General features: G+C 36.4%; 1 protein-coding gene across 1 annotated transcript in view; it reads right to left on the minus strand.

The window, feature by feature from the left end:
• LOC119774683 (tetraspanin-9-like) overlaps positions 1-18,217 on the minus strand; it is a gene marked incomplete at its 3' end in the record, with an annotated part of 123,153 nt that overhangs the window by 16,143 nt on the left and 88,793 nt on the right. The window contains exon 2 of the mRNA XM_038272326.1: positions 11,227-11,418. Coding sequence (XP_038128254.1) covers positions 11,227-11,418 — 192 coding nt within the window. The remainder of the gene's footprint in view (positions 1-11,226; positions 11,419-18,217) is intronic.

The raw sequence follows: 18,217 nt of genomic DNA on the forward strand, positions 1-18,217 counted from the left end.
CTATTTTATTTCTTAGATAGTAAAATAAAATTGTCCTGAGATCTGTTGTGCTTTGTGAGGACCGAATCGAAAAATTAAACAAGCTTTTATCAACCAAAAAGTAAGTTTTTCTTATATCTTTGAGTTCACCAAAACGGCCTGGAATCAGCTGTTTTTTTACATTCAGCTTTAGGGGCTCATCAAAGCAGCTCAGGTGTCTTGATGAAAACAAAGTAAAACTAATTAATTCAGTCTGACTAAAGTTTTTGTTCAGCGTTTTTTTCCCAATTCATGAAGTTTAAATGTATTTATAAGGGAGTTACTAAGAGGAGCTCCAGTTTTATAAATACAGGTTTATAATATGATTTTATTTTGTATTTATTTTGATTCCCTACTAACCTCCAGGCAACATATTTATGTTGTGTTTTTTTTATTTGAGATAGAAAGACTAACATGCTTAAGAATTAAATGCTGAGGTTAAAAGATTTAGTAATATATATATATTTTTTTATATAACCCCTCATTGTACATTCGACTTTTGGACAATCATCAATACTTTTGACTAAGAGGAGTACTCATGGTATGGAAAATGCCTAAAGGATTTTAAAAAAGGGCTGGGAAACACTGTTTTAAATGGGGCCTAAGTATGGGTGTCAGACTCCGAACTTTAGAGACATTCTGCTCGTCAAGATGATACGTATGAACGGCACCCTACTAAGAGCTGATGAGTTCAGAAGTGGGGATACAGACTTGCTGATGTGGCTTGTTGCTCAGCTTAGCAGCCAGCTTTGGATTCTTGAAACTGAAAGAAAGATTCTCAGTCAAAGACCTCCAGAAATAAAGCACTGCCAATCATCTCTTTAACTGAGCTGGTGGTTTGCATAAAGGGATGCTTAATCATGTAATTTGGAGTCAGCACATTTACTATTTTAATAATTAACCAACATACACACTGAATAGAGCTGGAAACTTGATATTTATTCAACAAAATGTAACAGGTTTTTATTTCTTTTTTTTTTATATATCATACTCATTTTTCGATAAAAAATAACAAAACATTCTGAGCCAGTCTTCAGCAGGCATTAATGCCTAATGAATCTGGTCATATTTTCTTGCTGGACGTGTTAGAATGTGTTTTGTTCTTTAGAGAACACCTTTCAGTTTGCTCTCTGCATGTTCCTCCAAGATCGTATGCCTCCGAGGGTCTGGACTGAGAAGCATTGGATCCTGGATCCCATCTGGCAGTTTTACTGAACTGGCTTTCCAACGCCAGCAGCACTTTTGTTTCTCTCTGGCAACCTAAATATTTATATTCAAAGCAGCACGTGCTCTTTCTGTAAATCAGCTTGTGTGTATACCACCCCCTGCCAAAAAGTGTGGGCTTCCAACCCTTTGAGGATTTTCAGGCAGCTTTTTTATTAAAAGCTCAACATTCTAGTTTTTTAGGACACACATCAAATAGATATTGATTATGAAATTAATGGTGCATTTTTCTCAGATCCCACAAAAAACAAACAAAAAATAAAAAGTATTTGTTGTACCTGCACTGACCTTTATGGCAGTTTGACATCTATTGAATTGGTTAATTAAATCCAATATTCTCTTTAATTCATCCTAAATCAACAGCTGGCCAATCAGGTTTGCAGGATGAAGCCTTGTCATTTCATGCAAGACTCCTTCCTGTAATGATAATGGTTTTTCTAGACATTATTGAACATAAAATACCTTTTTTATATTTGCTAAAAAAATATTTACTTGTCTTTGAATCTGGACTGTTGCTGTCCATATTATAACAAAGACATAGACTGATATTTATGTATTACTGGTATATAAATATATATTGTCATGGAGCCCCATTTTGGATGACTGCAAGACTAAGGATTAAAAAAAGAAGTGTCTAAAATTCAGTGTTTTCTGTAGAGGTCATGACAGCCATGAGCTCTGCTCCTTCACTTCACATGCAGTCCCATATCATTAGTGTCTGTGGAAGTGTTCTTGGTTTCTTTAGGGAGTCATCTTAATATGTGTGATCGGGATGGAAACAAACAAACACTCCAGCATCGTTTCCATTCCCAGACTGGATTTGAAATATCACTGCATCCCACTTTTATGCATTCAGCTACAGTTCATGAATACGTCTCTGTAGCAAACTGGTTTTTCTTCTGTTTAGATTTCAGTAATGCTTCACATTCCAGTTTTCTTACAATCATAATCGATGGTTACAATCAATGACTCTGGTTCCTGTTTCTTTGCTCTTCATTTATTTTAAATACATTGAAATGAAATTTAAAATTTTATACATTTACTGTATGAAATTTAAATACATTTACTGATTTTAAACCGAATCATTGTACCGATGCCTTGATGTCTTTGTTTGGGCTTCCTATTTTTCTTTATTAATGCCTCTGTATTTTGACTGAGCTAAAAACTATATTTTTTGTCACTTGGCATTTATATATGTTCTTGGGAGGTTTAAAAACCCTTTCCACTGTTTCAACTGACATTTTTACGGCTGTCCCATGTTTCACGTCAATCAGTCCGGTGCACTGTTCTGTAAAGGTTCTGTAAAGCTGCAAGAACAATTTGCATAATAAAGAACATGTACTTGACGCAAAGGACAAGAAGATAAGTTAAATTCTATTGTTTGAAATAGATAAAATATAGTTCTTAGTTAATAGTTTAAATAGTAATGTTTTTGCGTGGCGCTGTAGAAACCAGTTTTTTGTGTTTTAGATTTCTGGTTAGTATTTGTGTTTAAATCCTTTGACACAGAGGTAGGGTAGTACTTTGTTTGTTTTGTTAGTCATTTTGGCCTTTGCTTATCAATACACTGTTGTATATGTTTTTTGTTTGTTTTTTCTCGCTCTTACTGTTTTTTAACTTCTGTAAGCATATTTTTGATTTCATTTGACAGACATTCATGTTTTCCCTGCTTTTGGTTTATGGATCAACATGATAATTTAAAGGAAAAAAAACATTCACATTCTGTCATTTTTTATAGATAGTAGTTTACTCTGTAATAACATAAAAAGACAAAAATCCCATCAAACATTGTGGCATCCTCAACTCAAAGCAGTTCACATAAATATTTTTGAAAAGATATCTGCCCTGACTGTGGGCAATTTTCAGCAAGCTAAAAGCACAATAGGATGTCTTTTGACCCAAAGACCCCAGATTTAGTCATACCTGCATAATAAAACCAATTTAGTCCAGACAGAGATCTGACATCTGGACAGATAATAACGACATTGGAAAAGAAGTGGGTGATTATTGAGATTCAAAGTATTCCTTTTCAAAGACGAGGGTTCTTGTTGTGGCGAGAAGGTGTCCTGCAGGGTTTTGTTCCATTACACTTTCTGTTCGATGAGAGTTAATGAGCCACAGCTGGTCTATTTCTAACTGACACCTTCAGGGAGGAATATAAAGCTGCAGGACACCGACTCTTGAGAAGCAGAACACTGCTATTTTTTTTCTTCTATTACAAAGGAAATCCATGAGTTTTATTGCCTGACAGCAGTCCACAGCTCTAAAACCACTGTTGCAATTAGTCATTTGGGAGCTCATATTTACTATGTGTTTTAATATTTACATTTAGATACGCTCTATATCTTAGGAGTATGGGCTTTTATAGCTTCATAAAGAGAAAATACAGATTGCACACATTATAAAAATTTATATTATACTCCATAAGCCTCCTTGCATACACCCCTGTTATTTATGTGATGAGCCGTGTGGCCAGCGTTGTTGATGTCCCACTTTAGCGTAGATTGATGCTTCAGCAATGCTTCAGGGTGAAAGATAATCAAACTCCAGGTGCAATGATTGATTCCTTTGTGCTCTTCCTATCCTGTGATTTCCATGCAGCGTAAAAACTACAGTGGCTTTGTGTGTGTTGACAAATCAGTGAGATGGGTGAGCCAGTCGTGTCTGGCACGTAGTCCAGAAGAGCCACGAAAATCAATACCTTAAATATCTTTTTGGCTCCCCTGCCTTTAGCCTACATAGTGAAATATCTGAGAGCGGAAGACTATGTGGTTTTTCATATTTTTAACATTTTTATCCCCAAAAGAGCCTTTTCTCAGCATGGCCCGTCTGCTTCTTCATCACAGTGATCTCACCTTATGTCATATTTGTGGGCAGATTAGGTAATACGACCCAACCTGGCCCCTTTGAGCCCTTTCACTTGCTCTGATATCGACTCACTCACCTTGTGTAAAACATGACTTTAATTACCCATTACACCACTCTGTGTAATGTTTTCCAGAGAAGTTCAGCACATTAAATTACTCCTGCTTTCACCTTACAGTCTCTTGGATGATTTAACATGCCACATCCACATAATTTGATATAATTTCCCTAAAGGCATTGCAACCTATATAAGTTTAAGTGACTTGATCATAATACTAAGAATACATAAAATAATATTCCATTATAAAAAATATTCTGTGCACAGATTGATGTATTTGCTAATGATTAGTTTAAATATTTTTCAGAAACTCACAGAAAGGAATCAGAAACTTTCTTTAGTTAAAAATGGAAAAAGACAGTTTTGTTAAAGTTGGATAAAATCGTAAATCCTACAGCATAAATTATATAAAAAAACATAAAAAAATATACCCACATTATATTTATTTAGCACAAGCTGTGCCAATCATTAATTAATGTTAAACTTGTGGATGTGCACTCTTAGAACAGTGATTACAGTATGCTCAGATGACTCTACCACACCAGTACAAAGAACGGATGAACACAAGAAGAGTCTAGAGTAGGTTCCAAAGTTTTGCAAGACATTATATATACAAATATAATTACCACCTTAGATTTAGAAAGCTTGGTACCGTAATTACAATCATAGGTCTGCATATTCAAATCTTTTTCACTGTGTATTTTCCCCTAATTTGGTTAGCTAATGCAACAGCTTAAATATACTGTATAGCACTTATCAAAGCAAGCTTATAGAAAGGATGAGTATCTGAGGCATGCTATGGGTCTCTGTCCAGATTACCTAAAATGTATTGCTTTTTTGCATCCTAAACACGTTTTGATCACCATTTTGTTAGAATTATTTTTTATCCTTTCTTTCTTTTAGAGAAAATTCCAGTTTGTAATCGCACTGTCGTCCCATTATTTTATCCTATTGTTAGCGTCGATATAATACAGAGGACTAGAGTGTCTGAAGTGAAGCATGGAAGACATTTCCAGCCCCTGGATAGATTTTGTGCAACCCTGACTTTAATGCAAGATTGGTACATATTTATCCACGACCAGGGCGAAACCAGATCTCCATCGTATACATTTATCACATCTGACTATATACAGTAGAAAATGGCTCTCAAACAATTTGTGAACCAAACTTGTGTTTATTTCTTATACCCTACTCCTGTCTAGGAAGGTCCATTTGATCAGTAAACCTTTAATTGGAAGGCATGCATCGTCACAGTTTGCAAATGTCACAAAACTCCAAATAAATCAACTTAATTTCATTTTAAGCTAATCAATATTTATAAATGATTGAGTAAGGTGTGAACTTATGAAGATCAAATACTGAAACTAATTAAAAAGCTTTATCCAAAACATTTGTTTGTGCTTTTTATTTTTATCTTTGCTCTATAATATATTTTAATTAAATTTTCTTTCTTTGTCTCTATAGTTTATTTTTTGAAAGTGTGTCTCTGCTAAAATTAAATGAGATATATTTACAAACAAAGAAAGATTGGCTGTTTTTTTTTTTTGTAATCTTTTAAATCAAACATTTGGTGTTTCAGTGTTTAACTAAGGCTTCTACAATACTGGTATACAGCAATTAAAGTTGGCTGAACCAGAAAAATTATCTTAGTCAAAATAAAACATAATTTTTCCAGTACGAAGCAAATTAACTACACTAATAGGGATACAATTAGTAAAGCTTCATATGGAGGATAGAGTTTCCCAGCTAACATTTTAATTTCTAATTTCTTAACAGAAATCAAAGGTTTCTCTTGCACTACTGCTGACCATGAATATGGATGTTTCATAAGAAAGTGGCTGAATCTCTACTGATATGAGTGCCGACTTTTAAGTAAAATTCTTTGCTGAAATGGGTTTAAACTTGTTTAGATTGCAGAAATGCCAAGCTATTTTTTCCCTCTGTAAACGAGAAGCTGATATTTGATGAAACAAATTAAGAGCCTTGCAAAAGGCAATTAAACATTTTGTAACAATGAGCACAGCAGGGATCCTTTACATATCTGTGGCAGAGCTTAGAATCACATATCAGTGATCAAGAAAGTAATTAGCCTTGATATTTCAAGGAGGAAGCTCTTTACAAACCACATGAAGAAACACACTGACCTATCACTCCTTAAATTACCTTTTAAATGGATTTTTCTTCAATATGGACGCAGCACAGGAAATAGATCTGGTCACTGCAATCATAAATAGACCCTAAAAAGATTCATTCCCAAACACCTAATGCATTTCCTCTAAGTGATCTAAACTCTGGTTTTGGTGTGCATCTTCTTCTATGGAAACCAGGTGAATAAAGTCCTCTGTCCATCTGGTGCAAATTCATCTTGAAAACAGTTTCTCTTGCACATTTTTTTGGTGTGCCTGATTTTTCTCATAGTTCTTAACAGCTGGCACACAAAACCAAAAGCACACGACTGGGAAAATATTTTCCAAAAAAAAGAGCCGCTATACCAGACAGGCTACAAGGGTGAGAACAAGTCCACACCCCACATGGCTCATAAGGTGCAGAGTTTCCACCCAGAGGACTAACAAAACAGAAGTTTCTTTTCAAACAAATGCACCTTAGGGGAAAGTTATTCAATTCTTAGTTACACAGCCTGCAGCTATAATACTCCAACAGCATGCCTCTGACTAGGTGGTAGAAAGTTTGCTTGTTTCCTCTCTGTCTCTCCTTCTGATACAGGTTCCTCAAAAGAAGCAGTCATTTGAAATCCAACAGAAAGTGTGGGGAATTCCATTCAATTTCAATATCCTTGTCTGCATCAAAGAAAACTTCCTTTTTATTAAACTCTTCAGTGAGTGCATCAAAAATCATGCTTAGCCAGGATTTTTTTCCTCTTTTAATGCATAAGGAAAGGGAGAAATAGTATTTGACCTACAAAGCAAAAGTCTAAAAAATATTACTGGGAGATGGTTACCACTAAGATCTTTAGTGAGGAATGATGTATAAATGAGTCTGAGACTACCACAAGGCTGAAGAAGAGCAGCAGATTGTTCTTAAAGGAAAAGTCTGGTCATATTCAGAATTCAAACTTCTGAAAGTAATTTAAATGTGAAATTATTAGATGCTGTTCAAGAAATGATGATGTATTTAATTGAGATTCATTTTCATTTGAATATGCTTTACTGGAGGCATCCATGTTTGTCAAAGAACACTACTGCCACCTACAGGTTTGTGACGTCACAGTGCAGTATCGGCTGTTGAGCAAGTCCCAGTGCTGTATCTGGTGTTTGTCACAACGCACTATTATCCAAGTCATCATGAAAACATTTTTCTTTGAAATGTTGGCTACATATTACGTTTTTTTTCTCTGACTAGAATTTCGATGGCAAGTCCTCCCTCTTCAAGTTGGCAATCAAATGACGAACCCGTGGTGGATCATGAAACAGAAAGGTGAAATACCTAATTTTCTTTTAACTTTACCAGATGTATTACAGCACCCAACTGCCGTGCACGTGGACATTGTCAGCTTAACTATAGCTCTTGCGAATTTCAGCCGTGATGTCCTCTCAAAATCTTAAATAATTGTTGTTGATTGCAGATGTGTCTAGTAGTTCCCATTGATTTTGATTGTAAAGTGGGGAGAATGGCGCTCGGTCACTGTCGGAATATGTCAAGAGTAAGTTGTTACTAAAATTGGGCAAAAATGTTACCTTATTGTATTTCTTATACTAAATCCGTTGGTTGTGCTGTTCTTTTTGCATTGCTTTGCAGATGATGAAGCAGACAGAAGATGTTTTATCGTTATCTTCCTTTTATCTCCTCTTTGTTTAATCTTTCTCCTTTTTTCTGTTCTTCCTTTCCTGTTCTACTTTCATTGCAGTGTCCATATAATCTGTAATACTCCCTGCATGAATTATAATAAAGCTATTTATATTCACGAATCAAGCAGAACACTATGGCGATAGCCGTACTGCTCCCCTTGTGAAAGTAAAATCTGTTGAGCTCTTTTTGGCATCAAGACAATTATTTCTATTGCCACATTGCCAGACAGGACACTGTAAAAAAAAAAAAAAAAGGCTGCTCTAGGACTCAATGATCAGGACGAAAATTATTTTTTACTATTTTTACTGATTACGCTATATTCATTTAATCACCGTGTACGTATTAGTTTTAGGTATAAATAATGATCTATCATCATTCCTTTCCTTTATTTCTGTGTGTCTCTGAGTGGCCAAGTCTGCCTAATAAAATCTGATGAATTACTGATGAAGCATCTTGTACTTGCACCTATGATACACATTATATCCCTGCTAAACACCTAGAAGCCTAAAACTAACCAATGAGAGTGATGAGGCCTGCATTGCGTAGAGCTAGTTATTAGATTTATATAATATTGTCTCCAAAGAGTTAATTTTATGAAGCTGCGGTAAATCAACAACAACCAATGTGTTACAGCATCTCATACCAAATCAGACAACAAATGCTAATATTTTCTCACAAGAACTCCAGTCGTGCTAAAATATATTTTGATTTGAAGAAAAAACATAATAAGAGGAATTGTTGTATCAAACTGAGAACTGAGTATCTCTATTTGTTGGGATCTGGAGATCTACCACCTGTCTCCAGCAGAGAGCGCCGTGGGTCTCCTGGGCTGGAGCCCCCAGCACACCTGAGGATCATCAGCCCATCAGGAGACCTTCTACATAAGCAGCAGTCAGACCTTCCTTCAACGCCACAATGTTGACCAAGTTTGGTTAGCGAACCTGAGCCTCTGATTATCCTAAGTGAATCTTAGTTGACTCTAGAAGAGAAACTAGATTCTAACCTGCCTCTGTCTTCTTTGCTCACAGAAAACCAGACTGAAGTCTGAAGCTCTGGATGAGCCTTGCCTGGAAACCTGCCTGCCTGCCCAAGGAAGCCAAACCTGAAGATATCAGTCTGGACTCCTCCACCAGCTCTCAAGGAAGAGCTAGGAAACCAAACCAAGGTCTGAAACTCACAAGCCAGAAGCTAGACGCTGCTGCTGCTGAGCTCTCTGCTAAATCAACAGTCTCTGGACCCAACCGGTTCCCCGTCTCAAAGGGATCAGCCAGAACCTCATCAAGGTACATTCTGAATAGACACGCTAGACAAACCATCAGAGCTGCCTGGCTAATCAAACTATCCATCTCTGCAGATATCAGTGATTCCAGTCCCGGACCTGTACCAGAACCAGTTCATATTACTCTGTGTGTGTTCCTTCAAATAAACTCTGTTAAACTTTTACCCAGCTTCGTGTGGTGTTCTGCATGTGGGTTAAGTCTCTTAAGCCAATCATGACACTAATTACCTAATCTTATCTGCCTCGCATTGGAATTTTAGACAAAATAGATAGTCGGAAGGACATCCTAGGCTGTTACAGTGTGTTGTCGAGAATATGTAAAGTTTTCAACTGTTGATGGTGAATAGGTAAAAGCAGTGGTGTGCACAGACTTTCTGAAGGGCAGGGGCAGTAAAAAAAAAAAAAAAGGCACATATAGCATGTCCTCATGATGGGTTAAACACCTCTACTTTACACATACACACCTTATTATTGTACAAAAATTGAAAAAGTTTAGCAAGTGGAAGAACCTTGTGTAAGGACAAAGTCTAATATTCAACTCCATAACTGTGGCTATTATGGAAGAATGTCATAAGAAGACCCAGTTGCAGGTCGATAAGAGCCTTATAAGACACACGGCTAGCATGCAAGAATTTGTTCTGGTTAAAAGTTAGTGAAATGTGTTGGCAACAATATCCTGCCAGCATGTAAATATTCAGACCCAATAAGAAGTTGGTCAAGCAAGATGGAGCAATAAAAAAGAAGAAGACATACTTGTATTACTACTGGTAAGAAGTTGCAAAACGCTTGAGACTAGGCAGAGGTACTGCTTGGTCTTGGAAAAAACCTTCTGAACATACGTGGACCGTATGTCAACGAATACACTAGAAATCTTTCAATTGAAGGAGTCATGTGATTTAACTGTCCAGTCAGAGTTAAAGGGGAACACCGTTTTTTTTACATTGGGCCCTTGATTTTACGTTATTACATCATGGTCTAATCACCCATATGAGTTTTGTGTCATTTGGAGCTGTTCTGAAGATATTCCGTTAGGTTATATCCAAGTAACATCTTCCTATGGGTAAAGACTTGAAGGCACAAACTAAACTGTTCATAATTTATTATTTATGGTACGCCAGCATTCATAACATGTAGGCAAATCACTGTCCCCCAGACATCCGCAGTTACAGTATATTTTTTATATTTATATTTTTTTAAAACAAAGCGGAGTGTGTATGACATCATCCGCGCGCGCCGGCTACCATTCATTCATCCTGTCAGATGAACTGCTGCTAGTTTTACTCACATGCCTGTAAGATGTCTAGTGCTACTACCACAGATGGTCTCGCTCTCGAAATGGAATTGAACGATTTAGATTAGCTACCCGAAAGAATAGAAGGGGTAGAGTGTACCCGCCTGTGGCCCGGGCTGCCTGTCACAACTCCACTACGGCGCACGGATGACGTCATACACACTCCGCTTTGTTTTAAAAAATATATAAATATAAAAAATATAAGTAGAAAATGATGTTATAACGTAAAATATAGTAAAAAACCAGTGTTCCCCTTTAAGACCAAAGTCTAATAAAGACTTCAACACATAAGTCTGAATCAGTCTGAGGCATTTTTTTAAATAATTTGAACAATGATTTCAATCTTTGGGTGTATGAAGTGTTAGAAATTCTCCTCCTGAAAATGATCACTGTTGAAACAGATGCAAACTGCTCTCCTCATAGCAGACTATAGCAGTAAATGAAAGGGCTTCCTTAAATTGATACCTTTGGAGTCACAAGTGTGTCATCAACCATACAGAAATGCCAAAAAACATACAATCATGCCGGATGAGAAGTGTCAGTGCTTTCCGTTTCATGAAAAGCTACTAACAGTATTTGTCATTCCAATAACAACAAAACACAACTAAAATGTCTCCATGACCTCAATGTGACCTAAAGTCTAAAGCCGGTAGCCATTAAGAGCCGTCCTGAGAAATAACTCACCGCCAGCAACAGAGGGCGGCTTTCTTTGACAGCTCCCACACAGCCCAGACATCCGATCACCATGATGATTGTCCCCACTGCGATGAGCAGGTTGGCTGCCGACAGGGAGGGAAGGGATGAAGACAGTGTGGCAAAGTTTCCCTGGGTCACCGAGAGCCAGATTCCTACCCCCAGGATGCCACATCCTCCCAACTGCAGAGGAAACGCAGAGAATACAAAGCTGTTAGCAAGTTTTTTTTCAAAAGGAAGAGAAAGCATTAATTTTGTATGGTGAGTTTCTTTTTTTGAAGCCTTATTGCACTGGAGGCTATCACAGAGAAGTCCGAATGTTCAATCAAAATACAGATTCTGTGAATGAAAATTATGCATTTGAAAAAGGTGATCATTTTTGTTTGATGAATGCTGAATGAAGCTTAATTAAGAATGCTATGCATAGGCAGCAAATTAAAGGGTTTAGACAGAGGCAATTTTAACTGGAATCAAAGAGTCCGCTTTTCATACTGAAAAATAACACTAATAGGTTTGCTAGAAAGCCAGAACTGAATACATCCAACCTTGTTGGATTTTTCTAAGTGCTTCTCATGGGATCGCTAATAACCTGTTCAGAAATGACTGATAATGAGCATGAGAGAACGCAGTGTTTTCAAAATTGATGTAACACCTGAATATCTTGTTTTCCTTATGATTAAAACAGTACAGACCTGAAGTCGCTTCAGAATAACTGCAACATCTCAGTTCTGCAGTGTTATTGTTAATGTTCACACCGCTGTAGGATCGAAAAGTTTCCCAAAAAAAAAGTAAAGAAAATCATGACAAAAAAGTGGCTAGTAAGATATGCTCAAAGGTTACAGTAAATGTATTTGTGAATTTATTTTTCTTTGAGTATTGAGTATCTTTGAAGTTTGTTTATGTTAATAAAAGCTCACCATCCACCTTCAATACTATGTAGGCCAAATCTTTAAAGAATGTCTCCGTGATTCACAATCAGACAGACAATACAGAAAAATAAAAAACAGTGAAAGTGGAATGGATCCTAAACTAGACAAACACAGCTGATAACATTTCTGCATAGATTGGGGCGTCTCACATGAAAAGTTCTTACACCATTGTTTATGAACAGGTTAGTCAAATGGCTTTGTTGTGTTTTCATAATGACTGTTTACTCTGTAAATGTTTTCTAATCCCAAAATCTTGGTTGAAAATGCCCAAGAAAATGCTGCTTAGTGTTTGTGTAGCTATGTTAAATTGAGAGTAAAGTTACACATTGCTCTATTTAGTGAGTTACTTTAACTCAGTACAGTATGTATGTTTTTCAGTTTGTACTTCATATGTTCTTTCTATTTTAACTTGGTTTACAGCATTGTGCAAAAGAACAAAATACAACCTGATTTACAACAAATATTTACCTCCCTTTGGGTAGAGCTGTGTACATCTGTAAATAATCTTGCAATACATTAGAATACACAACATACATAGGGCCTGATCTATCAAAGGTTTGCATGTATAAAAACGTGAGCTATTTCACTGCGGACGCTAAAAAATGTACAAACTGAACTATCAACAGCGTGCTAAAATGATTTGGTCTTTAAAACGTGCTAAATAGCGCCTCTTATCCATTTATTACTTTTTCTGCAATGAATATGCAATATGGGGCGTTTACACACAAAAGTGCGTCTTGTGGGAGGAGAACATGTAAATATATTAATTTAGCACTCGCAAAGTGATTTATTAAACCTGAAAGCAATTTTGCTAACGGTATCTGACTATATTTAACACGTTTCAAAAGAAGGTGCAAATGGTCTGTATGCGTAATTGCGCACACATGGCAGCGGTTATTGTCGCAAGAAGGAGACATCGAAATGAAGCAAGGAGACGCAGAGAACGCATTTTTTCACTCCGTGTGAATATTTTTGGAATGAACGAGGAAACGATCATCAAAACATATCGTTTATCCAGCATTGCCATTTTGGAGCTGTTGGGGGAACTCCGAATGGATTTGTAGCCAGCCACAAGGAGGACCCACGCAATACCAGATATCACAAAACTCCTTGCAACATTGTACTTTTTTGCATCTGGGATCTCCCAATCTCGTTTTTCAGAAGTGCTGTCCGACGTTCTAAATGCCATGTCGCCCGGACGCCCTAACGGAGAACCCCGACCTCTGCGCCTGTGGAGCAACATGCCAATGCTGCGGGGATGCGTTTTTTTTTTTTTACTGCAGTGAAGTAGAAATTCAGCCACATACCACCTTAGGGAATAAAGGTTGCCAAAGTGTGTATATATATATATATATATATATATATATATATATATATATATAAATATATATATATATATATTTTTTTTTTTGGAGGGGGTGGGGGTGTCACTGTAAGATTAAAATTTCTTAATGCACTAGTTAGCACAAACAACAAACTACTTTGCCGCAAACCACAAAGCGCGCAAAACCATCATTTAAATAGGGCGTCTCCAACAGTTTTGCACCTGCCACCAGTTACGCAATCGCTCTTGTTAAATCACCCGCAAACCATGGTTCAGCCCGTCGCGCAAAATTCCAGTTTGCGAGCGCATATTACTGCACGCAAAATTAGATCTTGATAAATCCGGCCCATAGTAGTCTAAGTCATCTATGCACATCTGCTTCTTCTCTGTCTGGCCACATAGTTTCATCTGCAAAACAGCCAGTATCATCTCTAGCAATGCAGCAAGTGGCGGATCCACCCTCTGCAAGACTCTGCTGTGATGTCATCACACATTGAATCCATTGCTGCCAGCAGGTCTATTTAGGTATGTGGATGCAAGTTATATGCCTTTCACTTCCAAGAAAATAAGGACTATATTAGTGGAGTAGGGACAGTGTTATTTAACCACAGATCCACATTGGAGTGGTGGAAAAAAAGATATTATCCCAAACAAAAGCATACTTGTTTACATGATCTCTGATTAGACAAGTTAAACATTTTCAGAGCAATAATTCAAGCATGAAACAGGGACCATTAGTTTTATATGGAATGCCTATTCAACGTTCAGAGTTGTATAAAAGCAACCGATGCATATCCAAAACCATTTCCATTTTGTTCGGAAATACTAAGAAACTGCTACTCTGATGTGCACAGCTGATTCATGGTTGTTGGAGTTTGAACTAACAGTTGTCCAAATGTTAAGAATGATGTGGAAACTAAGAAAAATTTAAACCGTCCTTTCCCAGCAACCCAGTTTAGCTTTTGGCTTTTAACTAAGGCTACATTCACACTGCAGGTCTTGATGCTCAGTTCCAGTATTTTAATTAAGTTTTATTTTTTCTGTATAGTCATTTAGACTGCTGGTTAAATGGAGCCACCATCAGACTCCGGACTGAATGCTTCAAAGCCCCAACGTGACCTGCCTGCGCAGAAGGACAGTTTAGACAACACACAGCAGCACTCTCTTTATGGAAGACATGACAGGTGTACGCATCTCTGTATAATTGTAAGCTGTAGGAGTCTTTATGAATGAGCAGTCAAAGCTTGGATGATATTGTGAAAGTCCGATGACATGAGCGTTCACATTAAAAGCTATCGGTTACGTATCAAATTTTGTACCACTAATAGAAGTGGAACAAATTTATTTTTTTGGTGGTGAAAATGTCATATTTGGGCTGTTCTGACTGCCATGAAGAAAAAAGCCATTAGTTCCATAGGTTAAAAAAAAAAATTAAGCATCTGTCTGCAGTGCAGTATGTCACAGCAAATGGCATATCATCTCAAACCTCATCGCAATGCAGGGGACAACAACAATGACCCTAACAACTCCCCTTTCAGAGGCATAGGCCAGTATTTGGTATTGCAGGCCAACAATGACCTCAATTACTCCCCATTACCAAGGAGTAGACCTGTTTTTTTGGTTCAATTAAATAGACTTATGTTTGCATCCCTATATAATCCTGGAACTCAAAAGCTATTCCATACATCTTGAATTGACAAAGCCTCTTGGATTGAAAGCAAAACGTCTTCATACTTGGAAAACAAAGTCCAATGGTTTGTTTTTTAACTTTTTTAATTTTGCTGGAATGACCATGACATGGATGACTGAGAATCTTCACCAGCATATGTCACAGCAAAACCTTCTTTTTTTTTCTTTAGTCATTCAAAAGTATAGTCTTGAGAGTCGAGAACTCAAGTATGCTTAACAGTGCAAACTGTTTGTGAGGCATTTTCCCTCAGGATTTTCCCGCAGAATTCATGTTTTTTTTAACAGTAGCATGTTATCCATGTACTGGAGCAGCAAAAAAGCCCAGGGCCTTCCTCATGTTTAATAGTTAACTAGTTTTTATTCGCTTCAATAGGAAAAATATCTTTCAACAATTTCTGCTTTGCCTTATTAGCCCATAGAAATCTGGGATGGGACTTTGCATTATTTTTATGTTTTTTGCCTTGAAACTGTTCCAATGATGCTATTTTTGATTATTTAATTAATCTTATCTTTGTTAAATGATCAAAAAAATACCTTAGCTCAGTATGATAGGCCTTCAGACTTTCTGGATAATTCACCAATGTCCTCTGGGAGTAATTCAAGTGTTGGCCACTCCTGAAAATGTTCCCACTGTTTGATGTGTTTTCATTTGTTGGTATCTAAACTTGATTTAGTAAAGTCGCAATTAGAAATAATGTTTTAACCTTTTCCAGGCTGTTGTCTGTTACTTTTTTTATCTATTTATTTCGTTGTGTACTCACTTTTTCCCCCTGGTTTCACTAATTAAAATTTTAATTATTATCTTTTTTCCCTTTGAGTCACTCAGAGCTATACATGTGGATGTGGTTTCTTTTGTCTGTTTTTTTATTTTTCTGTAATGTTTTCACCTGCCCATACCCTTACTCAGTTTACTGATATGTAGATGATATAGACACATGCATTAAAGTTTTTTAGCAGTACATTGTATCTTGCTTTGTCCATCATCTGTGCAATTTTTTATTTAATGTATGAGAATTAAAAAATAATAATAAGTGGTTTAGGAGTGCATTTTACATTGAACCAAAAAAAAAGATTCATTACAGCAAATAAATGACTAATGTTTTAAAAAATGTATTTAAAAAAAATTTTATCATTGAAATTTTCATTAGGATTGACTTAATAATTTATTAACATAGACAATAATGTTTCTTTATGGTTTGCACGATATAATATTACGAACAAAAGGAAATGAGATATGCAGTGTTCTTCCTGCAAACATGATAAACACGACCTACTTCTAGAGTGAGCTGTAGTCCAAGTCAACAAAGTTTACTAAAGGCCTGCAAAGAACAACAAAACCCCATGGGTGAATCAATACCATCAATTTAAACCAACTGTTGTGAACACATAATATTGATCACAGGGAGGATTTTGAGGAAAGCATGAGCAGAACCATTTTCTCTGCAGAACATTCGGTTAAAATACTGCTGGGTTGAATCTGCAATAATGACTAAAGGGGAATCTGGCTATTACATGTATTCAAAATAACTTGCTTGGTGGTGTTTTGTGTTTAGGTGTTGCCTTGAAGCCATCGATGTTAAGTCATACTGAAAGCAAAGCAATGAATTGGAGTCAAAAGGTTTATGTGTTTTGTAAATGGATTTTGACAAATAAGGTTTTCAGTAATATTCATCAGCTTAAACTGAAGCGCTGATTTATTTTCTTTCCTTTGGAGGATACAAAGTTTACATATTTATATGTATAACTTGTCATTTAGGATAAAAACCATCCATCTCCTTTCTGGATTACTTATCCGCCTAAAGTCTTATTTAAAACACAAACAACAGAAAAAAGGATCAGCTGAACAATGCTGTCAGTCTTCTATTTTGCTATGAGTCTTTTCATTTTTTTTCTATTCTTCAAATACATGGTTAGAATAAGTTTGACAATAGAATGCTACATTCAAAATCTCAGATACTTTCTTGGAAAACATTGATCATTTCCACAATGAACGCCCAGCTGTGTGCTGGGTAGGCGATGTCAGTGTTACAGTAATGCATGTTCATTGCTTCCTCCTGTTTGCGTTCTCATTTCATCTATAGCATAACATCTTATTTAAAGAGTTCTTAAGGAAAGAGGGTGAATCGCTGGTAGCTTTTTACTCTTTTAAAACTCCTGGGACATTTAGGCTGCGTGTGAGACGTTTGACTCACTGCCACACTTAATGGAAACCTTAAAGCATTGGACAGAGAAGACACTTGGACAAAGCTTCCAAATATCTTATGTTCTGATGAAAGCCGCAAGCAATGATAATGAAGATGAGAGTGCGTTATCCGGTGATGATTATTAGCTCTGAAAAGAGGAAAGAATGGAAAACAATTGAGTAGGTGGTGAACATTTTAGGGAAGGCTTGAAGTGGAGGGCATGTAGATGGAAGTAGATTCACCACTGAGACCTAAAGATGGCTCTAACCTGAGAGCAAAAAGGTAAACAAGCCTAATGTTTTCAGAACATTTTCTATGAATACGACCTTGTATAAAGGGATTTACATAACAGTAGTCAACCGGCAATAATTAAAACAACAAAACAGGAATTAAATTGGTGTAAAAAAATCTGAATGATTTCTGATGTGAAATAGCAGAAAAAGCAACCAACTCACACCCTCTATTTACTGTATATACGGTATATACTGTTTATGTATGTGTTATATATGCTGTATTATACATCATACAGTATGATATAACATTTGATACTATATATTTTGCAGATATGTGAGATATTAGTTTCAAATGTAGAAGCTCGTACATCATTTCAGTTTTCATGCTTTGAAGTGGGATTCATTGATCCTGTTTGACCCTTAAGGAAGGTCTCCTGTCTTTTAATCTCTTATCAAGTTTTCAGCCTGTTGCTGAGGCTTTAAAGGTTAGAGAGAAAATCAGCTTATCTCTCTCTCTCTCTCTCTCTCTCTCTCTTTCTCTATATATTTATATATATATATATATGTATATATATAAATGTTTCATTTTTATTTATTTTTTGCATATTCTGTTCATTTACAAAA

This window comes from Cyprinodon tularosa, unplaced genomic scaffold (genome assembly GCF_016077235.1).
Source record: "Cyprinodon tularosa strain WSP-4 unplaced genomic scaffold, ASM1607723v1 ctg823, whole genome shotgun sequence".
In the NCBI taxonomy this organism is placed as follows: Eukaryota; Metazoa; Chordata; class Actinopteri; order Cyprinodontiformes; family Cyprinodontidae; genus Cyprinodon; species Cyprinodon tularosa.